This window comes from Notamacropus eugenii, chromosome 1, assembly GCF_028372415.1.
Source record: "Notamacropus eugenii isolate mMacEug1 chromosome 1, mMacEug1.pri_v2, whole genome shotgun sequence".
In the NCBI taxonomy this organism is placed as follows: domain Eukaryota; kingdom Metazoa; phylum Chordata; class Mammalia; order Diprotodontia; family Macropodidae; genus Notamacropus; species Notamacropus eugenii.
In genome coordinates, this window is record NC_092872.1 from 632,630,617 (window position 1) to 632,657,378 (window position 26,762).

The 26,762-nt window shown below is 38.0% G+C and overlaps 1 protein-coding gene across 3 annotated transcripts in view; it reads left to right on the forward strand.

Annotated features, from left to right (window-relative positions):
• Positions 1-26,762, forward strand: part of CDS2 (CDP-diacylglycerol synthase 2) — a 66,009-nt gene that overhangs the window by 37,666 nt on the left and 1,581 nt on the right. For all 3 annotated transcript variants that reach the window (XM_072635311.1, XM_072635312.1, XM_072635313.1), the window contains 11 exons: positions 2,404-2,537; positions 4,895-4,991; positions 5,599-5,696; positions 8,215-8,354; positions 9,190-9,248; positions 10,499-10,581; positions 21,091-21,178; positions 23,197-23,265; positions 25,296-25,448; positions 26,046-26,165; positions 26,542-26,645. In XM_072635311.1, the coding sequence (XP_072491412.1) occupies positions 2,404-2,537; positions 4,895-4,991; positions 5,599-5,696; positions 8,215-8,354; positions 9,190-9,248; positions 10,499-10,581; positions 21,091-21,178; positions 23,197-23,265; positions 25,296-25,448; positions 26,046-26,165; positions 26,542-26,645 (1,145 nt within the window). The remainder of the gene's footprint in view (positions 1-2,403; positions 2,538-4,894; positions 4,992-5,598; positions 5,697-8,214; positions 8,355-9,189; positions 9,249-10,498; positions 10,582-21,090; positions 21,179-23,196; positions 23,266-25,295; positions 25,449-26,045; positions 26,166-26,541; positions 26,646-26,762) is intronic.

Consider the following 26,762-nt stretch of genomic DNA (forward strand, 5'->3'; position numbering starts at 1 on the left):
TTGTTATTGTATAGATTGTTCACTTTGTTCTGCTCCCTCACTTTGCATCAATTCATATATGTCTTTCTAGGTTTCCCTGAACCTTCTTCTCTATCATTTCTTATGGCACAATAGTATCCCATTGCATTCATTAACCATAATATGTTTAGCCATTTCCACTTGATGGACCCCCTCATTGTTTCTAGTTTTTTGCTGCCGCAAAAACTACTATGAATATCTTAGTGTCTGTGGCACTTTCTTATCTTCTTTTGGCCTCCTTGGAGTTGTGAAATCAAAGTAGATGGAAAGTTTAGTAACTTTTTAAATATAATTCCAGATTGTTTTTCAGACTGAGTTTCTCTACCCCTCTTTAAAACAAACAAAAAAAGTTGTCCTTTTTCTTTTGAATAAAGTATATCAGTCTAGAGTCATATTCTAGTCATGTTGCTAAGTTTCAGTGATATCTATGAAGTCAAATTTGCCTCCTTGGGTTAGGCCCTCTAGTTCAGGATTTCTTCAGCTACTTTCACTCACGACCCCTTCTGCACTTTTTAAATTTTACTAGTACTCTATATGGGGTCACCACCCACAGTTTAAGATGAGTTCATTTGTTTATCATCTATAACTTCTCTGTGGCCATGAATTTTATTAATGGTTCCTTTCTGTGATATTGTCTCTTATCAATTTCTAGCTATCCCTTCTCTTTCTACATATAAGCTGTTTTTCATGTTTATCTTGGAAGGACTTACATGGGTTATTTATTTGTTCCCTCTCCATTTCCTTTTCACATTAAAGCCCTTTGGATTATATTTATAGGATTCTTGTTCTCATTATCTCGCATTGTCCTTTTCTATCCCATAAGTCTATCCAATGTTAAGTCACTTCTCTGTTACTAACTTTTAATTTGTGATCAGCAAATTGTGGAGCAAAAGAATTTCAGGTTTTCTGCTTTGGTGGTCAGTCAGTGCAGCTTCCTTCTAACTTTTCTCATAGACTATTCAAGAATTATTTGGTTTTTTGGCTTCTTTACTGTGGGAAGATGATCTGGTAGAATGGCGAAAGGGTGAAGCCAGTCCCAGCTGGAGCACTGAGTGTAGCATAGTCTTTTAACTCTTTGAGGGTTTGGCTCCTTGTGTTCTCAGAGTAAATACACTAAGTTTTCTAAATTGTTTTCATTAAACATTTTAATGATGAAATAATTCCAATTTCAGTCATGCTTCCTCACAATAACCTTGTAAGGTAATTAGTACAACTATTATTATCCTCAGTTCTCAGATGCAAAAACTGAATGTCTAAGGGAATTGCTGAAATTCATCCAACTAAAACTATCAGAATGAGGATTCACACCTATGACTCTTGATTCTAACTCCAGTGCCTTTTCTACTATATGATGCTTTTTTTCTTTATAGGATATAGTGGAGCACTTTATTTTGAGTGATAATATTAGTAATAGATTATGTTTCTATAATACTCCAAGGTGTACAAAGTGCTTTCCTCACAACAGTTTTGGTAGAGATGGAGCCAGTGGCCAGAATGCCTCCTTTCAGTTGAAGGAGCCTTTCTCATACCTGCTATCCGTTGCTTGTACTTCCTTGTACTAGTCTCATCTGCATTTCATTGAGGAACCTAAACTATACTGATATTCAAAAAACTTTTATAAAAAGAACTTTGGATTCCTTCCAAAGTCAGGGGTGACTCAGCCATGATAAGAATTCAGCTCTGGAATTAAGTAACTGGCAGGCTTCATTTCAAGTTTATGATACCTCTTTTCCTCTCATTCTTCTCAACTCTCTGTCAGCTTCATTTTTGTGCCTGTCATGCCTCCTGAACAGAGAAGGCTGCTCTGCTGTGAGTAGACTTCCTTTTGGCTTTAGTTTCTTCTGTTCCCTCCTGGATTATAATAAGTATGATAGTAAGAGGGTGGTGAGATCTTAAAGTGGTCTGCTTTACCTTTCCAATTCTCACTTTGCTTTATATAAAGCACAGAGATTGTCTGTGCCTTTAGTTCTGCCCTGTTCCTTGCATGGCAGGGTTGACACAGATCAGCATCCAGTGATAGACAGGCAAATTTGCCAACAAAACAGAGTCACTTGCCTCTTTTCATTTGTGTTCTTCAGCTGTACTTAGAATTGTGTGATTAAATACACTGAATTGGAAAAGATCTCAGTGTATTGGAAAGATGATCTCTCATTTTTCTGATGTGTAATCTGAGGGGGTCCCAGCATGGCTGAAGTGATTTGTTTAAGGTCCACAGCTGCTCACTGAACAGAGCATCCATCTATCCATCCATCTGTCTGTCTGTCTATCTATCTATCTATATCTATCTATCTATCATCTATCTCTCATCTCTCTATCTCTATCTAGGTTATAGTTACTTACATCAATAGTCTTTCTTTTAACCTTGTGAATTTTCATTGTGTTTAGGAGTCTGAGGTGGAAACAAAGACAGATGGGGAAACTGCATCAGATAGTGAGAGCCGAGCTGAACCCGCACCAGTACCCACTTCTGATGATACTCCTGAGGTCTTCAACCGGGCACTGTCAAAGTTGTCCTCAAGGTGACTCAAACCATCAAGTATTTGAGAATCATTTCATGTCTACCCAATTTAATGACCCCTGTAGGAGATACAGATATGAAATGGTCCATTTGTTCAAGCTGATGATTATCCTTTTAGAGAATCATGATTATCATACAGAAAATAATTAAAGAATAATCCTGGACAGTTTGTGATCAAGGATTAAGTTTGTATGCGTTCAGTTGCCAAAGTGTAGAATGGATGATAAATGCTATGGTTGGTCTAAGGATAATGGAAAAGATTATCATTGGTTAGTATCATTAGTCAGAGATTTGTGCAGAAAATCGCTAGGACTTAGAGGAAGGTATTGGGGGAGAGGAATGAATAGCATGAGAAAAGGCACAGGGGTGGGAATGAGTAGAGAGAGAGTGAGAGTGTGTGTGTGTGTGTGTGTGTGTGTGTGTGTGTGTGTGTTGAATCCATTTTTTTATTGTTATTGGGAAAACAGTGATGAGAAAGAGCTGGTAATCAAACTGTTCTGCCTTGTTCTGTTAACCACTCCATCACTCCGGCATACTCTGATCATTTTTTGATGTTTGGCTATTCCTTGGTCATTACCTCATAATTAGAATGTTTCTCCTTTCCAGTTGGAAATTTCACCACAAACTAAGTTCAGTCAAATAAAGATTGTAATTTGTTATAGTTGAATTTAGAAGCTCTGTGGTGATCAAGTTATGAATAGAATTTATGACCCTTTCACACACCACTAGAGAGATCCATGTTGACATGGATCTGTGAATCACGATTTTTCCTAATTATATTATCCTCTGCTGCACATTTATTCAATCTTTCCTCCAAGTTTTTGTGAAACACTATAAAATGCCAATTGAAATTCAGGTATAGTTTGTCTGGTTTTCTCCTTATTCACCAATCTAATAACCCTGTCAAAAAAAAAGGGGAGCTTAGTCTGACTTGACTTATCTTAAATGAACCTATACTGGCTCTTGTTGATAATGATTTATTTCCTTTTCTAAGTGCTTATATTGAGCCATTTAGTAACCTGTTCTAGAATTTTGCCAGGCATTAAAGTCAATTTCTCAAGGGTATAGTTTGAACACTTCACTTTCTCACTTTTGAAAATTGGTACATTTATCTCTTTTTCATTCTGCACTGCCTTTCCCATTTTACAAGATTTTTCAAAGATTTCTAGTAGCAGCTCAACAGTCATAGCCTCTTGTTCTTTCAGTAACCGAGAGGCAGGTAGCATATTTGAGCCTGGTCATTTGAACTCATTGAGAACTGCTAGAAGGTTTTTTGTTTTGTTTTGTTTTTTAACTATCCCCTCACTTATCTTGTTCAATACTCCCTAGTTTTAAAAATCACTCTCATGGCAGAACTATCCAAAAGGGAACAGAAATAGAGTATTTCTCATTTCTTGTAAGCCTTTCAGAATTTACTTCATTGGAGGGTGGGGAGTAGGCACTGAGATTAGAATTTGTGCTGAGATGCACAGTAATTCTCCTGGGCACCTTGTGTTCCAGTAGGTTAGTTCTTAATATTTCTTTCCTTCCTCTAGTAAGATTGAAGGAGTGATGACCAGTGTTGGAACTTCTGCTTCATTATCAAAGGGGCAGGGAAAATCTGAGAGTACCAGCTCTGTCATTAAAAAGAGAAGTTTTGGGCAACACTGACTTTGGGGGACAAAAACTAAGCAGGGGATCAGTTGAAAGAAGCCCCCAAAGATCAGTTTTGTTTCCATTTATGTTTTACCAAAACCAACATCTATCATTGAGAATTTTTTAAGAATTATTATAATTCTGTAACTTTATCCTTTTGTTATTTTAAACTTCTGTTCCCACATGTTTATCATCAATAAAACCCTCATGTTGTTGTTGTTTTTTTCTTTTTAATTGGTTCAGAGTCTGTAAGATAAGGGAAGAAGCAGAAAACTAAATTCTCTTTCCTGAGGAAGATCTGAGGGAGAGAGAAATACTAAAAAATAAAACAAAAAGATGATGGGAAAAAAGCCAAGTCCTCAGACTTGGAGACAAGAATTTGGGGTCACAGGGGTTCACAAGTCTGGGACCATATAGTGTGTCTGGTGTTTAACATTGGCAAGAGGCTCTGGATGTCCCTATAAATTCAATTCTTAGTTTCCTTCAATGCTTGGGACAAAGTGTTGATTTGGCTGAGTGAAGATCCTTTGTTCCCAGCTTCTCTGAAAGTGTGCTAGAGTTCTTGGTATGGGGGAAGAGATTTTCTTATTAAAAAAATGCTTAATTTCCCCTAATCATAGGTATTCATCAAAGGTGAGTGATGTAAGAAGGGTTTGATTCTAGGTTCTGCTTATGCACATTTAAGTCTCTTTCAGTGTACTTAATTGGATTTTCTCTGACTAGGTGGAAAAACTGGTGGGTGAGAGGTATTCTGACTTTGGCTATGATTGCCTTTTTCTTCATCATCATCTACTTGGGACCCATGGTTTTAATGATGATTGTAAGTAGCATTTGCATGTTAATGTAGTCTGACCTCAAATTCCACAGGGCCTGTCATCTTATTAATTGTAGGGCTGATTTGATCTGGAGGTGAGCATGCTGTCAGAATTCAGCCTCAGACATTCAGTTAACATTTATTAAGTGCCTCTTATGTGCAGTGGTAAGGATAAGATCAGCACAGCTGGAACCTTTTTTGACTTTCCCTGGAAAGGGTAAAAGGGCCCCAGTACTCCTGGAAAGAGGTTTAGGTTGAATTATAAAGTTGTCGTCTCTAGTGAAAAGAGTACCTACATCAAGGAAATTTCAGGTCTTTGAAGCTAGTTTAAAAAAAAGACTCTACTTGTCCAGGATTTATGGGGGAAGGAAAATGAAATGTTAATGGAAATCAAGATAATAACAATAGGCATATCATTTGTAGGTCCAAGCTGGTTAGATCTGTTATGTCTTGCTTCTGTTTGACCAATATACATGACAAGGCTACTGATTTCAAGTCCTGGTTACTCCCCACTCCCCCATCTTGCTCTCTTAAATTATCAGGGTGGGGTGGAGGGGAGGGAGTAGCTCAAAACATAAACTGTAATAAATGGTTCAGTTCTTCTGTCTTGCAGGTGATGTGTGTTCAGATTAAGTGCTTCCATGAGATCATCACTATTGGTTATAATGTCTACCACTCTTATGACCTACCTTGGTTCAGGACCCTCAGTTGGTAAGCACCCTGGCCCCTCCAGGGCTTGTAAGAACCCTGAATAATAAATCATGGGCTTTGTTCATTCCCAGATGTTTCACCAACAGCTACAACGGTATGCAGTACCCATCTCTTGGTACAGAGGTGTGCTTCTGCCCCATGGGAGCCATTAAGCAACTTCTGACAACTTCTGTTTTCACTTAGAAGGAACCTAACTGGTTATATCTATGGCATGGAGTATGTTTGGGCTTTATGGCTTCTGCTTAAGAAACCTGTATTTTCTGTTCTACCATAATTTATCCATCAAAGTTTAGAAGACTCATGTTGAACTGGGAGTCAGGAAATCTGGGTTCTAGTTTCAGCTCAGCTGCTAGCCAGACTTGTGAATAGGAGCAAATGACTTCCTCTTGGGTGCTGTTCCCTCGTTACTCCTTTCCCCCTTTGTGTCAGTCTCAGTTTTCTCTCTTGTAAAATGAAAGCATTGATATAAGTTTCCAGTCCAAGACTGAGATTTCTGGATAAGCCATTTTTAGGTGCTAATCTATTCTCTGATTCTTTTTAATTTTGAATTTGCTATCAATTTACTTTAGACATTGATTTGGCTCCTCCCATTGAGCCAGAATTTAGAGATTCAGTATTTTATCTTTTCACAAAGTTACTGAACTCCATACAGCAAGATAATAGGACTAAGGAAGAAAATCTACACAAAGTATAGTGGGCAGTGGCAGACCACTGGGCAGATTCCAAAATTTCTTCCTGCAGAGAACTAGAATCTCCTTTGTGACTGACTTACTTGAGGCATTCCCTGGGGCCTGTGACAGAAGAGTGGCCAACAGGAGATGGGGTAGTGCCAATGAAGGACCAGGATTTGCTGCATGGACAAGATATTTAACCTTTCTGGGTCTCAGTTTTCTCATTTGTAAAATGAGTGTTAGATGATTCCTTCTAGCTGTGTGCAGGTGTATACACACGTGGGTGTACACACATACACAAATACATACGTACATACCTGGTACAGTACAGTGAATCCAAGTACAGAGGCAGCCAGGAAGCCAGGCAGTTGGATAGTGAATTGGCCAGTTAAGGTAGAAGTTCCCTATAGAGAGGCCTATAGGGAGAGAAAACTTGCATAGATTAGAGCCAAAGTGTGGAGGGTCTGGAGTGCGAGCCCAAGCAGTTTACATTGTTATTCTGCTATTTTGCATTCATTGGAAGCTTCCCAAAAAGATCAAGAGCTATAAATGTAATTTGTAGGATCTGACTAAAGCTCCTTGAATATTAAATGAATCCTAGTGAAGTGAATATTAAGCACTTTTATAATGCAGAGTCCTGTGTGAGGTGCCAGGGGATAAACAAAGTTTAGCTATATAAGGTCCTTGCAATCTTGGGTCATATAGTCTGATAAGGACATTGTCACACATATATGTTACACAGACTATGGTGTGACTTACACATAGAAGTAGCATTTATCATGTATTCTAGTTAGGTACAAAACAGTGCTATGCGAGTGCTAAGGGGAAAAGTTGATCTAACAAAATTGTTATTAGGGCTAGGGGGAATTTCATACAGGAAGTGGCATTTGAGAAGGGCTTTCAAAGGTGGGAAGGAATTCATTGGACCAAGAATAGATCCAAGAGAAGGAAGAAGAGCGTTCCAGCCACAGATTTAGCCAAGACAAGTAAAAGAACACGTAGGTGTTCAGGGGACAAGACGGTAAGTCTGGGACCACAAAGTATGTGAAGTGAATTAGTGTTATAGAAAGCTGAAAAAGTAGGGAGTTGCCAGATTTTGAAGGGCATTGAATGCCGGGCAGCTGGCAGGAAATGTCCACTGAAAAATATTGGACAGAGTTAGATCACTATATATTCTTAAGGAACATTAGTTTGACAATAGTATGAAGGATGGATTGGAGGAAAGAACGGGGAAAAGACTTGTGAGGAGGTTTATTGCAATAATCTAGGTGAATGGTAATGAGGGCTTGTACCACAATGATAGTAGTGAAAATAGAAAGGAGGAAATAATATGGACCTGGGGAAGAACTGACAGGATTTTTAGTAATTGATGGATCAGAAAGAGGAGGAAAAAGAAAGAGTCAAAGACAACTGGATGAATAGTGGTGTCATAACCAGAAATACTGAAATCATAAGGAAGAGAAGTTTTTGAAGGAAGAGTAATTAAAATTGGGGATCTGTTGAATTTGAAGTGTTCATGATGTTTGGAGGCAATTGGAGCTGTATTTCTAGAGTTTAGAAGGGAGGTCAGGCAGCTAGATTTGGAAGTCCTTTGCATAATAATTAGTATTTATTTGCACAGAGATAATCATTATAGACTCTGGAGTGTATAGAATTTGCTAAGGAATATTCCCAACTGAAAAGCTTAGGAAGACTCTAGGAAGCTGAGAGGCACAGTTTTCCCTATTCTCTCATGTACAGGAAGGATGGGACATTCCTGCAAAATTATCTGATTGCTTAAGTGCAAGGAACATGTTGTGGGGCCCTTCTTTTTCCGTGGAAAGTAACTTTTTTTTTTTTGTTTGCAGGTACTTTCTATTGTGTGTGAATTATTTTTTTTATGGTGAAACTGTGACTGATTACTTCTTCACTCTGGTCCAGAGAGAGGAGCCTTTGAGGATTCTCAGTAAATATCATCGCTTCATTTCCTTTGCTCTTTACCTAACAGGTAATTAATTATTAATTACTTCACTCGTGTTTTTGTCATTTGCAGAACCTGTTGAATAGAAATGAGGCAATCTGGTCAGAGGCAGCATAGTGTAGTAGAAAGGGTTTGGTACCAGGATTCAGGAAATCTGGGTTTTGATTTGACTTTTGAAATTCAGTAGCTGAGTAACCCTCAGCAAATCATATAACCTTTCAATCTGAGTTTCCCTATCTCTAAAATAGGATTATATTTATACTGTTTTTCTGAAAGATTCCTTGTGGTGAAGTGCTTTGTGAACTTTAATAGTGCTTTACAAATGAGTTGTCATGTTAAAATTAACAGGAATTATTTCATATTTCATTAATTTTTTGAAAGTTAGTACCTGTTTTTTCGTGCATAAAATGAAGGGATTGGACTCAAAGTTTCCTTGTAACTATAAAGGTGTGAGTGTATAAATATATAGATTTCTACATGTATAAGGAACATGTACATATATGTAAGTATGCACATATTTGATGGAGCTTAACCGTAGAATTTTACTTCAGCTGCTTGTCCAGAAGAGAGAATAAAGCCAGCATCTCTGACACCAGTACCAACAGTTCAGTCTTATGTTGCAGCGTAAACATCTTTCTAAGGGGAAAGCTGCTGAAAAGAGCAGTCATGTGACTGAGCCTGGTAGAAACATTAGTGGTAATGCTATTTTTTGTTTCTCTGGCCTTTGTAAGTAAACCTTGAAATGTTGTCAGAATTTAGCCAAGAGGGCCACTAAGCACTGATAATGGAAATAATTAAAAAAGAGATGAGTCTTGGAAGTGACTCATGCCTGTCTTTGTCTGTTTTCCTTCGTTCCATCTAGGGTTCTGCATGTTTGTACTGAGTCTTGTTAAGAAGCATTATCGACTCCAGTTCTACATGGTAAGAGATGATGGATTGCAGGGGGGAGAGGAGCAAATGGGAAAAGGCACTCTTAGCTTAAATGAGATTCCAGTGTGGAAATTCAGCCAGTTATTCCTGTCTTTCACTGTAAGGCAACACAGTGTCTATAAGGACTCCTCCATTCCCAGGGCGTTTGGAGCAGATTCATAATGGAAAAGTATCTTATAAATCTAGAATATTTAGAGCTGCTTAGTCTCCTCAATCAGATGCAGTTACTTAGGGTAGTATGTAGGCCATATCTCTTGATGCCTTTCTGAGTGATTTGAGCAAGTTATTTCATTACAGGAATCTTTCCCCTCCTATTCTTGTAGATTAACAACTTGGTAAATTCAGGAAGTGTTAGGCCTTTTTTTTGAAAATATACCTTTTTGTGTATTCTGGTTCTACTGCTAAATAATTGTGTGACATTGGGGAAATTGTTAGTTTCTATTGTAAGCCTTGGTTTCCCATTGTAAAAGGATGATAATAATATTTGTACTTTTTTCAGTCATGGTTGTTTTTTTAAGAAAAATATTTTTGTACATCTTGAATGAAGGACAATTCAAGGGTGAATTATTATGATTAGTCACCACCCAGGCTTTAAGTTCCTAAAGACCAGGGACAATGTCTTATGCTTTTTTTAAAATGTCCCTCACAGGACCTTAGGTTAAGTAGTTGGATTAGGTGACTCTGAAGTTTCTAGGATAATGATTTATGACCTCTTACTCACTATTAGAATGCTGTCATAGTATTGTGGAAAGAATACCGAACTGAAAATCAGGAAACCTGTGTTCTAGTTTTGGCCCTACCACTAAGAAACTGAGCTTTCATCCCTGGCTAAAATCTGGGGAACTCACATCTAACTCTGAATTTTCTAATGAGGTGTAGAGAACCAGTCGCCAGTTGACAAGAATTTTTTTAAAGCATCCACTGTGTGCCAGGCGCTGTGCTAAATGTTGCTGCTACAAAGAAAAACAAAAAGATAGAGACCTCTCTCAGAGGGCCCCCGGAGCACAGGCCTCCCCTTGTTTGGCCACATTGCTCATTTCAGGCGTCTTGAAATGAAGTTACATCATGAATAAGAGTTCAGAGGTACAGAGTATATACCTGTCTCCCAAAGGGAGGAGAAAAGGGCAGGATGAGGCATTTGTTCTGTTCATAATTCACCACAGCTTTCTACCTAAGGCTGTACTCTGAAATGGCTTTAGAGATAGACTGCAACCTAGGACACTTTTTTTTCTTTCCTACAGTTTGGTTGGACTCATGTGACTCTGCTTATTGTTGTGACCCAGTCCCATCTTATTATCCACAACTTGTTTGAAGGAATGATCTGGTGAGTTGGAGCAAGGTGGATGTGTGTGTTTGTGTGTGTGTGTGTGTGTGTGTGTGTGTGTGTGTGTGTAGGTCATGGGAGTGGAGGGAGGGGCAAGTCTTACTCTTTACCATGTGAGATAAGACCTCAACTGAAGAAAGATTGCTTATGTGGGACATCTTGAATATTTGGACCATGTTTCAGATAATTTTATTTCCATGCAGGAGTTCAGATTCAAAGTCAGTCAACAGGCACTCTGTTAAATTTACAAAAAGAATCCTCCTTCTTCCCCCCCCCCCCCCCCCATAGCACTTCCTCTCAGGGAGTTCACATTCTGATGAGGGAGAAAATATGTAAGTAACTAGGTATATGCAAAATATATACAGAATAGATGGAAAATATACCTTTTTGTGTATTCTGGTTCTACTACTAAATAAGAGGGCAGGGCCCTAGTAGCTGGGGAACTGGGAAAGGCCTGTGGAAGGTGAGATTTGAGATGAGTGAAGCCAAGATGACTAAGAGATGGAGTAGGCAAAGCATCCCCTGTGGGGGACAGTCAGTACAAAGGCCCAGAGGACAGAAGATGAAGTGTCATGTGTGGGGAGCTGCATATAAAGCCATTGTAGCTGGATCATAGATTGGAAAAACAGGAAGGGTTGAGGTTGTGAAGAAGTGTAAGTGACAAGCAGAGGACTTTATGTTTGATCCAGAGATGACAGGGCACTGCTGAAATGCATGGGGATAGGAGGGTGAGGTTGACGTGACTGGGCTTAGAAGTCATCTGTCAGCTAAGGGAGAAAATTGAGGGCAGGATGCCAATGAGAAATTTATTGCAGAAGGTTTCTGGATTACATTAGCATCAAGATAGAGGGCTAGACATTTTCTCTGACCCCTGTGACCTGTCTAATGCAGAAATTATGAGCCAAAGATAAAGAAACTTCAACTGTCTCCATAGTCTAGGACAGGGCTTCTTAAACTTTTTCTGCTTGCCAACCATGAGTTTAGTTGTGTGTCCTGAGGGCATGCGTGGTGCAAAGTTCACATACTTTATTTTCACAACTTAGGCTGCAGTGAAATTGTGCAATGCAATATGGGTAAGCACTGCCAGAAATGCCTTGGATTCATTACATGTTGGATTTTTACTTAATTTTTGGCTGTTATGTATTCGGAAACTTTTTATAGTGGCCAAATTTTTCACTACCCCATATGGGGTCATGATCCACAGTTTAAGAAGCACTGGTCTGAAAAACCCAGGATCCAAAAGGAGGTTAAAAAAGTCCCTCAAACCCAAGAATTGATGCTCACTGACCCCCATGCTCACTCAGCACTCCCTCCTCACCTCTACCTCCCATGCTACCAGTAGTGAGGCTATAGTAGCTGATTCAAGGACCCAAAACAGGCTTACCACAAAACTCTGATCACTGCTTCTTCTTTCCAGGGCTGTAGAGACCCCCAGTTCCAGGCTATGGAATTTTACTTGGGCCACAATAACCATGCTGGCCATAGCCCTTCAGGAGCAAAAAGACTACTAGGAGCTACAACCCTATAACTCTAAATTGCTGGTGCTGGGACAAGCAGCACAGCAAAGCTCTGAGCTGCTAGTTCTGGGCCTGAGAACTTGGGAACGGAGACAGGTCACCAGGACATGACACTTTGTGTGTATTGTGTGTGTGTAGGGGGAGTGGGGTGGGGTGCAGCACTCCACCCAGCCTAAGGGAAAAAGCAGAGCAGTCAACTGGGGCCAGTTCTCACCACCCAAAATTTACTTGGGACAGAGATATAGGCAGATGAACCATGGATTGCCCAGCATGGGAGAAGACTGAGATGTTTTGAGATTCAGCTAACTAGGAAATCATCATGATTATGGGGAAGGAATTCATAGAGTCAGAAAATGACTGAAATTACTAAAGAACTCAGAAAGAAGAAAACCTAAAAACCTTGAACATAAGCAGATAAATTAACAAGGAAAAGAGTAAAAACAGAAGGAAATATGGCCTTCAGATCTATTACATGAGTTGTGGCATCTATGAATAAATACGGCAAAATGAAAGAAAATGATCCAACACTTGATGAGGCAGAGGAAGGACCCTGTGGAATGTGAGGAGAACATGAAACCACAACATGCTGTTTCTGAATGGTTCCAAAAAGAAATGAGAATTTTGAGAGCTAAATTTATGATCTACACAGCAAAAATCATGAACAGAATAGAAAAACTAGAATCTGTAATGGTAAGTCTCACCAAAGAAACAAAAGAGAGGACAATAGATTGGGAATGTATGTGTGTGTGTATATGTATCTATCTATCTGTCTATCTACCTATCTATCTACCTATCTATCTATCTATCTATCTATCTATCTATCTATCTATCTATCTATCTATACATATATATATATAAGTGAAGGACAATCGAGAAGAGGAAAGAAAAAATAATATTAAAATAAAATGTGTTCACTATGCAAGCAATACACATTGATCTTTTTAAAATTAATCTTTAGTTTTCATCATTCACTTTTATTTGAGTGCTAAACTTTTCCCTTCTCCCTCCTCTCCCTCCTCCCCAAGACGGCATGCAATCGATATAGGTTATACATGTACAGTCATATTAAGCATATTTCCACATTAGTCATGTTGTGAAAGAAGAATCAGAACAAAAGGGAAAAACCATGAGAAAGGAAAAACAAAAAACAAACAAAAAAAGAAAATAGTATGCTTCAATATGCATTCAGACTCCATGGTTCTTTGTCTGGATGTGGATAGCATTTTCCATCATGAGTCTTTTGAAAGTTGTCTTAGATCATTGCATTGCTGAGAAGAGCTAAGTCTAATAAAGTTGATCATCATACGATACTGCTACTACTGTGTACAATGTTCTCCCGGCTTTTCTCACTTCACTCACCATCAGTTTATGCAAGTCTTTGCCGGTTTTTCTGAAATCTGCCTGCTCATCATTTATTATGGAACAGTAATATTACATTCTATTCATATACTACAACTTGTTCAGCCATTCCTCAAATGATGGGCATTCCTTCAATTTTCAATTCTTTGCCACCACAAAAAGAGCTGCTATAAATGTTTTTGTATATGTGAGTCCTTTTCTCTTTTTTATGATCTCTTTGGGCTACAGACTTAGTGATATTATTGCTGGATCAAAGAGTATGCATGTTTTTATAGCTTTTTGGGCATGGTTCTCTCCAGAATGGTTGAATCAGTTCACGACTCTTCCAGCAATTCATTAGTGTTCCAATTTTCCTATATCTCCACCATTTATCATTTGCCTTTTTTGTCATGTTAGCCAATCTGATAGGTGTGATGTGGTACCTCAGAGTTGCAAAACACATTGATCTTGAAGACAGGATGTGTAGAGACAACCTAAGAATCATAGTTCTCCTAGAAGAACAGGACAGGACAAAAAACCTTAATACCATAATGCAGGAAATAACAGAAAAGAACTTCTCAGAACTTTTTAAAAATTAATTTATTTGTTTTCAGTTTTCAACAATCACTTCCGTAAGTTTTAAATTTTCTCCCCTTCCCTCCCTGCTCTCTGAGACGGCATTCAATCTTATATGGGTTTTACACATCCATTCTTATTAAATACATTTTCACATTAGTCATGTTGCATAGAAGAATTAAAAAAAAAGAATGAGAGAAACCGTGAGAAAAAAACAAACCAAAACAAAACGTAACACAAGAGAAAATAATCTGCTTCATTCTGTGTTATGACTCCATAGTTCTTTCTCTGGATGTGGATGGCATTTTGCATCATGAGCCCTTTGGAAATGTTGTAGGTCCTTGCATTGCTGTGAAGGAAGGGCTAAGTCTATCAGAAACAGTCCTTGCACCCTGTGGCTGTTACTGTGTATAAAGTTCTCCTGGTTCTGCTCATTTCACTCAGCAACAGTTCATGTAAGTCTTTCCAGGTTTTTCTGAAGTCCACCTAGAACTTTTGAACATAGAAAATGAAATATCATTTGGAAGAATTCATAGATCACCTTCAGAAAAAACCCACGACTGCCAACTCCAAGACATGTGGGGGCTAATTTAACAATCCAGTTCAGAAGCAAATTCTCCAAGCAGTCAGGAGAATGACCTTCAATTACAAAGTAAAGGACATTTCAATAATGCAAGGATATTCTGCACCGACCAGGAAGTGTAGGAAAGAATGGAATAATGTATTTGGAACAACGATAGAATTTAGAGTGCAGCCCAGGTTGACTTACTCTGCAAATCTAAGTTTAACCATTCATGTCAAAAGATGAGCATTCAATGATAAAGAAGTATTGGAAACATTTTTAGAAAGAAAACCAGAATTGAAGAGATTGTTTCTTGAATACTCCAAATAACAGAAATGTTGGAGAAGTGAACAGATGCAGCAGGCATGGACAGTAACAGCAACAGAGTGACAGTAGAGAGACCAGTAAGAAACTTCTCTCTAAGTGTACATGAGGAGACTGGAGGAAAGGCAGAAGGTTGTTGGAGGTAATAGTAAATAGGTGGGTCTGGGGCATTCTGGATAGTATCTGGCCGCATCTGGCCTGCAGCTGAATCGGTTTCTTCTGTGAAACTACAGTACAATATGAGGGAGGGTGCATGAAATGTGGGGAAGGGGGAGCAGGGAAGTAGAAATGCATGATGTGTTGGAGTTAGATCCAGGGCTAGCAGTGAAGGACAGTGACCAGTTTGGTTTCATAAAGAGACAAGCCTACAGAAGAGTGGGTGAGGAGAAAGGAGGAAGGATTGAAAAGGGAGGAAAGGGGGGAAGTCTTGCTTTGGTGGAAAAAAGAGGTTCTATTGATGAATGCTTCTATGGGTACAGAGAGATGCTCAGTGAAGGGAGATAGGTACCTTGTGCTGGTTATGGCCTGGGAGATTTGATGATTGAAAAGTTCTCATCCTTCCTCATGAGGTAGGATGGAACTAGAGTTCCCTGAAGCAGCTGGCTCCTGGGAGAATGGGAGGCCTTAGAGACAGGGAAAAGACTTTGAGGCATATGGGGATAAAAAGGTAACTAGAAGTTACAAATCAGTGGTGGGTTGCATAATCAGGGATGTGGTTGGGAAGGGACCCCCTACCATGGGGCAGTACCTTCTCTGACCCCTGAAATAATTGGCATTATACTGAGGGTGGGACACAATGGAATCCATGGGCCAGACTCTAAAGGCAGTGGTAGAAACTGCTTAGAAGGGAGAGCCTAGAATGGATGCCTTAGAAACCTTGATTGTATGAGGAATGCAGAGAAAAGAGACCAGATAGTTATAAGGGCAGATTAGAGAATAAGGGTCTAGAGTAGACAGAGAGGATGGATAATAAGCGAGAAGAATCCTTTTTGGAAAGGGGAGCAAAAATGAAATTTAAGAAACTAATGACTAGGACTAGTTGAAGGGAAGGAGAAAAAGGGGGAAATCTATTTGACTGAGAAGCAATATAAGGAGAAAGAATTACCTAATCAGATAAAAGCAGAAGAGAAAAAGGACCTAATATGCAAGATCAGGGAAAGGGATAACAAATGAGTAGAGGGGATCAGGGCTGAGGGGAAGAGAGCCACTGAGAACAGGAAAGAACATAGTACTGTGTTTACAGCAGAAGAGGGGAAAATATTCCAACTTGGGAAAAAACAACCACAGTATTAGAGACAGAGGGGAGAAATAAAAAATACCTGTCATAAGCTTAAATGTGAATGGATTAAATAATACAGTTAAATGAAAAAGTGACAGATTAGAAAAGAAAACCTTACAATCTTTTTTTTTTTTACTATCCATCAAGTGAATCCAAAAAAGTAGGAGTGGCAGTCATGTTATCTGACAAAGCAAAAAACCAAATATTCAGAAAATAAAAAGGGATAAACAAGGAAGCTATGTTATATTGAAAGAAACCCCAGACCACAAACCAATATCAATATTAAATCTTTATGTTCCAAATGCCTTAGCATCCAAATTCATAAAGGAAACATCTGAGCTACAAGAAGATATAGAGAGTAACATAATAGTGACCGGAGACTTCAATATCCCCTTTTGATTTTTGGTTATGTCTAAATTAAGAAAAATAAACAAAAGGGAAACCATGAACCCAGTAACTTGCTAGAGAAACTAAAGGTAAAAAACCCATTTGTGTCTCCTAAATGTGATAGCAAAAAAGAACATATATATTTCTTAGCAACATGTGGAACTTTTGCAAGCATTGTCCATGTACTAGGGCACAAAGATAGTGTGAATTAATCTGATTAAAAACAAGAGAACAGAAAAGCAAATCAATAAAATAGTAAATGAGCAAGATGAAATCATAGCAGAGCCAGAAGAAATATAAAAGAATCGTCACAACACATTGTAGAATCATATGCCAACAAAACAGAATGCAAAAGAAATAGAATATTTTAAAAAACATAAAGTACCCAAACTATCAGAAGACCAGATAGAACTCTGAAATAGCCCAATCTCAGAAAAGGAGATCTAGCTGTAAAGAAACTAGCAAAGAAAAAAATAACTCTTTGTCCTTATGAATTCATAGAATTCTGTCAGACTTTTAAAAGATCACTTAGTACTCATACTGAACAAATTTAAAAATTGAGAAAGAAAGCACCTTACCAAATTAATGTTATGAGAAAATTATAATTATAATTAATTATAATATATATTATATATTATATATAATTATATATTATATTTATTTATTATATTATATATTATATTTATTTATTATAATTATTATTATAATATGTAAACCAGGGACATATAAAACACAGAAAGAAAAATATAGGCTAGTGTCATTTATAAATGTTGACTCAAAATTTTAAACAAAATCCTGTCAAATAGAAGGATTAATTAATTAATTAATTGATTGATTAATTAATTAAACTAATTAACTAATTAATAAAAAGTCATTCATTTATAACCAAAATAGGATCTATATACAAGGAATGCAAGGGTGGTTCAATTTTGGGAAAACAATATAATCATATTAAAAGCCAAAATATCCAAAACCATATGATCATCTCAGTAGATACAGAAAAGGCTTTTGACAAAGTACAACATTCATTTATGCTAAAAATTCTGCAAAGTATAGATAGAGAGGGACTTTTTTCTAATATCATAAAAAAAGATCTAGAACCAAAAGCAAGCATCATATGTAATGGAGATACAGTAGAACTTTTTCCAGTAAATATGGAAGTGAAGCAAGGATGCTCACTCTTCTACTATTTAATATAGTTCTGGAAAATGTTAGCCAAGAAGTAGAACAAGAGGAAGAAATTAAAGGCAGTGTTGATAGGTAAAGAGGAGATAAAACAATTCCTATTTGCTGATGATATGATTGTTGAATTGGAAAGTCCTAAGGAATCATCAAAGATTCTAATTAGGACAGTTAGTAGCTTCAGCAAAGTTTCAGGCTGCAAAATAAATGTTCAAAAACCCATAGTATTTCTTTATAATGATAACAAAACTCAAAAAAACAAAAACAAAAAGCAAACCGACATCAGAAAGGGAAATACCATTGTAACAGCAAAATGTATAAAATACCTGGGAATCAGCCTCCCAAAGCACACAAAAGACTTGTATAGATTCACTTAAAAAGTGCTCCTTAAATAAAGAACAACTTAAATTGCTGGAGGAATATTCAGTACTCATGGGAAGACCGTGTCAATATAATAAAAATGATAATACTACCAAAATTAATTTACACTTTTTAATGATATACCAATCAAATTACTAAGGGGATGAAATAATAAACATAAAATTCTTTTGGAGAAACAAATAACTAGAACATCAAAGGAAATGATGAAAAGAAGTTAAAGAGGAAGGGAAAATAGCATTTCCAGACATCAGACTATATTATAAAGCAGTACTCACCAAAACCATTTGGTATTGGTTAAAAAATAGATTAGTGGTACAGACTTGACAAGGGAGATTTAGAAACAATAGGACTCAACAACCCTTTGATAAAGTGGAAAACAAAAATGACCTAGGACAAAACTCATTTGATTAAAAAAAAAACTAGGAAAATTGGAAAATAATCTGTCATAAATTAGGCTCAGACCAACACCTTACACCATAATCCACAATACATTATAAATAGATGTGTGGACTTGATATTAAAGATGATACTATTAAAAATTATTAGAGAGACAGATAATATGCCTTCACAACTGTGAGTAGATGTATTCTTAACCAAATAGAAGATAAAATAGATGACTTTGATTACTTGAAACTAAAAAAGCTTCACAGACAAAATAATGTACCTAGATAAGAAAAATTTTGTATCAAATTTCTTTGATAAGGGTTTAATATCCAAGATGTATAAAAAGCATATGTATGCATGTAATATGTATATATGTGCACATATCTACATCTATGTTTCTCTCTCTTTCTAAGAGCCATTCCCCAATAGATAAGTGGTCATTGGATATGAACAAAGAGTTCTTAAGAGAAGACCTGCAAAGTATACACAATCATATGAAAGGATGCTCTAAAATTCAGTGCTTCTTAAATTGTGGATCACAGGACCCTTATGGGGTCATGACCCACAGTTTAAGAAGTGCTAAAGGGGTCACAAGTGGGAAAAGTTTAAGAAGCCTTGCTCTAAATTACTAATATTAAGAGAAATGCAGATCAGAACATTCTTAAGGTTCCACCTTTCACCCTGTACATTGGGAAAAATGACAAAAAAAATGACAGCAATGTTGGAGGGGTTGTGGAATGATAGATACCACATACTTTTTTGGTGGAGCTATACATTCTGGACTATATTTAGCAAATAAAGTAACTAAATATCCATACTCTTTGAACCAGAGACTTCATTACTGAGCTTATACCCCCAAGGCTGCTATCAATAAAAAGAAAGTCCCCATATACTAGTATTTATAGCAGCACTTTTTGTAATAGCTGAAAACTGTAAGGGCAGCTAGATGGCTTGGGAGATAGAATGCTGGCCCTGAGGGAGGGTTTGGGGGAAAGGATGGTAAGTTCCCTTTTGGACATGTTAAGTTTGAGAATTCTAGTCTGCTAATTGAGCTCATAGGGAACTGATGAGATCATTAGATGAATTAGGATGGAATGAAAAGAGAAGGGGGCCTTGGGTTAAGAGGAGAAACAGGAGACAATAGTATCATTAAAAACCCAGAGAGGGGAGGGTGTCCACGAGAAGGGGATGGTAAATAGTGTCAAAGATGCAGAGAGATCAAGAAGAATGAAGACTGAAGAAAGGCAAACAGATTTTGCAATTAAGAGTTCATTGGCAGTTGTGGAGAGTTTCAGTTGAATAATGAAGTCTGAAGCCAGAATGAAAGGAGAGGAAGAAGAGGTACCAGTTGTAGATAGCTTTCTCAAATAGCTTAGCTGTAGAGGTAAGAAAAGATAGAAGACAGAATGGTGGGATCGATGAGGGTTTTTAAAGGACAGGAGACATTTTTAAAGGATAGAAGTATGCTTTTGGGCAGCAGAGAAGGAGCCAGTAGCTAGGGGAAGATTAAAGATAAGAGAGAGTTTAAAGCTGTCATGGTATCATAGTAATTGCAGTTTGCTGGAGATATAAGAAGGGGGTAGGTTCAAGGGTGTGTGTAAAGTGGAGGAAAACGTATGAAGGATGTGAGGGGAGAAGGGGAGCTTTTGGGAAATGGGCTCAAAGTGTGAGTCAGGGTTCTCAGCTGAGAAGTTGAGTGGGATACAGGCTTAAGGGGAGAACAGAAGGTTTGGAACAACTATTGAGAAGAGTGAGATAAAGAATCCATTAGGGGAGGATAGAATATTTGCCTGCTGCGTTGAGGGTCCAGCTGAGATTAGCTGCCATAATTTGCAATGACACCAGTCAGAACAGTTTCATGATTTCTTTTAGCTCAGTTCAGCATCATGTTGATATTGATGGTAGAAGCAAATGGTGGAAATAATCCAGAGTTGGGCTTGGCAAGGCATGATCACCAAGGTTTTGAAAAACTAATGAGAGTTTTAGAATAAGGAACAAGAATGCTTTTTAGAATGTTTGCCCCACTTCTGAGCTAGTGCTTTAGCCATTGAGCTTTTAAAAGGTGTGTATGTTTCAGTCCCCCAAAGGCCTCCTCATGGCATGGAGGAGGATCTTGCTTATGTTAGCAACACAAACTCAAGGAGTTCCTCTCAAGCTAGAGAGGTTTGGAGTTCAAGTGCCCATAATGGTTTTTCATTCGAGACCCAGGTTAGTTTGGAGAGGCTTACTCCTGGGAAAAGGTGATGGGTATTTTCTAATCACAGCAGACGTCACAGACTGTTTGATAAGTTATAGAATAGTTTTGTTCTGTGCTCATGGAAAGAGTATTCACAGATGTGAATTTGTAGATTGTTGCAGTGTGAAGGTGTCTTAAGGTAGTGTTGTTCCATTATGGTCACACTTGTGATGCTGATGAGGGGACTGGGTGGGACGGATGGGAGGAGAGAGCATCAGAACTGAGATGGCCAAGGCCATCTTTGAAGATATTCTTTGAAAACAAATATTAGAGTTGTATATACTTAATCTTGACAGCTTGCTAATAATGCTTCTGGCTTCCCTCCTTTTTTAATTCTTTCTAGGTTTATTGTTCCCATTTCATGTGTGATCTGTAATGACATCATGGCCTATATGTTTGGTTTTTTCTTTGGTCGGACCCCACTCATCAAGGTGAGAGAATTTTCCTTAACATGAAATATCACAGGGCAATTCTTTCCGTGGGAAAAAGTTGCGTTGGGAGACAGAGAGAAACCTAATTGATTTTTTAAAATCTATTTTTTTATTCTGAACTTAGTAAAGACCAAATAAAATTAGCATTTCCATATAAAGTACAAAGTTGAATAGAAAAAGAATTGTACATGAAACTGTGAATCTGTATTATGTACAACTTCCTTTTTCCTGTTAAAATATAATAAATTTAACATGTAACCTTCAAAGTTACCTTACTTGTCTTTGTTTCCTTCTCTTCTCTCCTATGTGGTTAAGAAAATATTTTAGTGACCCTCTTTTACTTTTTTTCCCTTTGGATAACACTATTAGGTTTAAAACTGAAAGGAAATTTATAAAATCACATCTATTCCAATCCTTTAATTTAAAAAAAAAATTGTTGCTGTTATATAAATTGTTCTTTTGCTTCTGCTTATTTCAGTTGTACAAGTTTTCCCAGGTTTTTTGGAAATCTTCCCTTTTATATTTTTTCTACAACATCATAATATTCTCCTCCATTCACATACCATAGATTTTTTTAAAAATCCATTCCCCACTTGATGGGTATGGCCTTAGTTTGAAGTTTTTTTATAACCATGAAAAATGTTTACGTAAATATTTTTTACATATGGGTTCTTGTCTTCTTTGATCCCTTTAGTGTATAGATCTAGGATTGGTACTGAAGAATAGCTCTGGAGGCATACTTCCAAACTGTTTTCCAGAGTGGTTGGACCAATCCGTAGCTTCTCCAATGTGTATTGGTGTATATTTTCTTCATGCAGCCGTCTTGCAGTAGTTACTTTCCTTTTTTGTCATCTTTGCCAATTTGATAGGTATGAGATGGAACCTTAAAATTGTTTTCATTTTATATCTCTCTAATTATTAATGGATTAGGAGCATTTTTTCATATGATTGTTAATAGGTTAGATTTCCTCTTTTGAGAACTTATACCATTTGACCATTTATCTAAAGGGGAACAACTTTCATTCTTAAAATATTGCCATATATTAAATGTATACACACATATATACAAATATATCAGATTTTTATCAGAGAAATTATAAAGATTTTTTTCCTAGTTAACTTTCTTTTTTAATTTAAACTGTATTAGTTATGTTTGTGCAGAAATGTTTTAATTTTATGTTCTTAGAATTGTCCATTTTATCTTTTGATACCTTCTCTATCCCTTTTTTGGTCACGAACTCTTCCTCTGTTCATAGTTGTGAAAGGTATTTCCTTTTTACTCAGATTTATGATGTGGCCTTTTTAATCTAAGTTATGTATCTATTTGGAGCTTGAAAGAGATTTCACGAGAAGTGAAGAGAAAATTTTATGAGTTGTCTGCATAGAGGTGCTTTCATCCAGGAGTGGATGAAGTTGTCAAGGGAAGAGATAGTGCATAGAGAAAAGAGAGGAGGACTGAAGACAGAACTGTAGTGAACACATATCCATTTAAAAATAGCAAGGGTTCAGGAGCTAGTGAAGAGCTGGATGCTCAGAGAGGTGGAGGAGTTATGAAAACAGTATTACAGAAACCAAGGGAAAAGAGAATGTGCCAAGGGAAGCCCACAGTGTTAGGTGATAAAAAGAGAAGGGACTGAGAAAAGACCATTGGGCTGGTTAATTAGGAGTTAGTGTCCTTGGAGCACTTTTTTTCTAGTGTGAGGGTACCAGAAGCCAGATTACAGGAGTTTGAGGTGGTCAGAGTGGGCAGTAACAAAATGTAAGCCTTTTCTTTCTAAAATGTTTGACTTTAAAGTGGGGGTGGAGGGCTGGGGAGAGTAAAGAAATTGGATAGTAGTTTAAAAGGCTGGTAGGAGTAAGGGATTTCTGAACATGTTTAAATAAAGAGGAAGAAGCCTTTGGAAAAGGATTCATTAAAGGTGTAGATGAAATCAAGGTTATGGTAGGATACATGCAGGATAACAAATAATGATGTCAGTCAAATTCTATACTCTGGTTTATTTTTTTCCTTCCTACAGCTTTCTCCAAAGAAGACATGGGAAGGCTTCATTGGAGGATTCTTTGCCACTGTGGTGTTTGGGCTTCTGGTAGGTAGTTGACAGTCCCAAGTGTGAAAATGTTTGTTATTAAATTATTGCCGTTATGTACTCGGTGATCCATGAGTGTATCAGTGTCTGTGAGGTAGGAGAGATACTGAGTGTTTACCTTCAGGTTTCAGAGGCATGTAGTGGAGAGAGAAATGGACTGAGAGTCAGGAAGAACAAAATGTGAGTCTTCCCTCTGATGTTTGCTTACTACCCATCTCCAAAATGGAGATGATTATAGCACTTATTTGAGAGGGTTGTTGTAAGGATCAAATGAGATAAAGTATACAAAGTCACAGTCCATGGCTGCAACGTTGGTACTTTAAGACACTGAGAGAGTTACTATAGCCACTAACTCCTAATGGCCCATAGGAGCTAAGCACTTTTTGTGTTCTAGCTTCCTGCTCCTGAATCTGGCATGTTTCCTTACCTCCGTAAGTTCTTTGCTCAACCCTCTTGTAACCAGGCAAAACAATCTATGTCCTTAGGCTGTCACCTCTTTGAAAGGGAGGAGGATTTTGGGGAGGGATATATGGGTGTTACTATGGGAGGGATACATGGTGAGTTATTAAAAAGGAGTGGATGAGAGATTGTACCATAGGGGGTGTGGGGGTGGGTGTGTTGGGGGGGTGTTATTCCAGTGTTGCCCTCTGCTGGCCCCATGTAAAAATGTATTCCATAACCTGTATTTCTATATTTAATCTCCTAATGACCAAGGTTCCACTTCTGAAAAATACGTTGACCAAACTCCCACTGTTCATCTTTTAGGGGCAAATCTAAATTCCCCCTCTCAAGTCAGTAATTATGGTTTTCATGAAAGAACTCACAACAGTACTACCTTGTTTGTATGCATGCACGACTGTGCACGTGTGCGCGTGCACACACAAACAGATTTTATCAGCGGAGGGAACTCCTGATGTAGACATTCTATCAAGAGATGAAGGTTATCTATTCTTTTAACACCAGAAGTTGATGTGGTATTAAATGAGTACCTCAGTAGACATTTAAATAATGAAGACAAACTCAAACTTGAACTAGCACTTGGTACTTTGTTACCAAGGAGCCCCTACTCCTCCCTTCTCTGTTCAAGTCCACCAACTTTTCAGCCTGTCAACTTCTAGTGGCAGGAAGCCCCTCCAACAAATTTTGAGGGAAGGGAAGAAAACAGATAATAATCATTATTATTTCCATTTTACATAAGAGGAAATTGAAACATAGGTTAACTGATCTGCCCGGGGTCATAAAACTAAAGTATGTGAGGCAAGATTTGAATTCTGGTCTTCTAGACTACATGCCCATCATTTTATCCACCATGTCCCATGGCTGCCTAAAATATATACATCTTAAGAGCCATATTCTGGGTATGGATATCATCCCTATCTCAGGAATGACTTTGAGGGCAGAAGAGGTATCCTAGTCTGGTGGGCAGATTAATGGATTTGAAATCAGAGGAACTAGTTCAGATTCCACCTCTGCCTCTTGCTCTCTGTGGGAACTTGGGATGTCGCTTAACTTTTCTGTGCCTCATTTTCCTTATTTGTAAAGTGAGGTTGTTGGACTAGAGAGTTCCTAAGCTTCCTTTGAGCTCTAACTCTATGGTCTTTTGTTTTCACTTGGGGACTGGGTGCCCTTTGTCAATAAACTCTTAGTCAGTACCATCCCTCTGCTAATGCCCAGCAGGGGCAGTGCTTGGAAGGTTACCGAAGATGAGGACATAGCCTTTGTCTGTTTGAGATGACGAGATGTGTAGTGAGCATAGAACAGAGAGTTGTGTGTCAAACTGAAGTCACCAGGAATATTTCTCAGGGGAGGTAAAGCTTGAGGTGGTCCCTAAAGGACTGGTAGGGTGTGAAGGGGAGGTGGGGAGACCCTTCTTGTATACAGACTTAACTAGATGGGTGAGTGAAAACAGCTGTAGTATGAGGAGAGTGTGGGGTGTGTATATGTGTTTTGGGGAGTTGCTTTGGAAGCCTAGAGGAAAGAAAAATTGTTATATCTATTATTAACCTGGTGCTTTTTTCCTCTACAAATAGCTCTCCTATTTAATGTCTGGATACAGATGCTTCATCTGCCCTGTGGAGTTCAACAATGACACCAACAGCTTCACTGTGGATTGTGAGCCCTCAGATCTCTTCAGACTTCAGGAATACAACATCCCTTTGGTGATTCAGTCCATCATTGGCTGGGTGTGTACCTTTTAACTTGGCATGGATCAAGCCCAACTAAGGTCATGCATTTGGTTAGACTAAGAGTGAGGGTCTTCTCCACAGAAATTTTCCAAAAGGTATGAAGATGCCAAACCAGAAGGGGTAATTAAATATAGAGTCAGGGAAGGTTCAAAGTGAGGGTAAATTTCTCTCTTCTGCTACCCCCACCCTAATTATGGCATGCATCTGTACTGTCTTACATGTAGCAGGCACTTAAAATAGTTTTTGAATAAAATTTTGGAAGTCCTGTACCTGAGGAATGTCACCTTGGGACTGTTTGTCAGTTTATGTTAAGAAATAATCTTTCCTTAACTCCCAGTTAATGATTGCTTCTTGCTCAAGGTCTTTAATGTTTCAAGCAAAACTAGACCAAACATATTAATTTTTCTTACAAAAGAAAAAATCCCGAAAAACAGTTTCAGAATTTTATTTTATTTTTTTGTATGTTGGTGAGCTTTGCACTTTGAGAGAAACTGCAGACCTGGCAAAGTTAATTTCTTTTAGGAATGTTACTAAAGAAATAAAATAAAAACTGAAGGCAACTTCAACTTTTTTCCCCCGCTTTATCTTTTGCAGAAAACAGTCCGGATGTATCCCTTTCAGATCCACAGCATTGCTCTCTCCACCTTTGCCTCCCTTATTGGCCCCTTTGGAGGTTTTTTTGCAAGTGGATTCAAGCGGGCCTTTAAAATCAAGGTAGGAGAATCTCCCTTAATTTTTCTCTTTTTCTTCTCCCCAAAGATGAAGCCAGTCAGGCTTTTTGAATCCATTTGGCCTTCATATTACATATGTTGAATGTAACTGAGATCATTCACAGTAAGCTTACAGTTGTTGTTCAGGAAATGGAATTTTGCGGCTGGTCACCTAATTTCTCTGTATTTTTAAAAGTTTTTTTGCCATAAGCCCCACTATATCCATCTATCTTTTATGTTTGCTATCTGCTAGGGACAAGGACAAATGCTTAGTGTTTTCTGTATTGAGGATTAGTTGGGCATGTGTTTAGGACTTTTAGATGGGTCTGTAATTACTGTGTTGAATTTAGATTTACAGATTCTCTCCTTAACTCTGGTAGGACTTTGCCAACACCATCCCTGGCCACGGTGGTATTATGGACCGCTTCGACTGTCAGTACCTGATGGCTACTTTTGTTAACGTCTACATTGCCAGTTTTATCAGGTAAGCTAGCTTTCCTGCTGCATCCAATGAAGATTCTTTGAATTTGGTTGTCTAGTCTGCTCTTGCAGCGTTGCGTTTTTAGGAGGTCAGATACTTCCTCATTCAACCATGAGCACA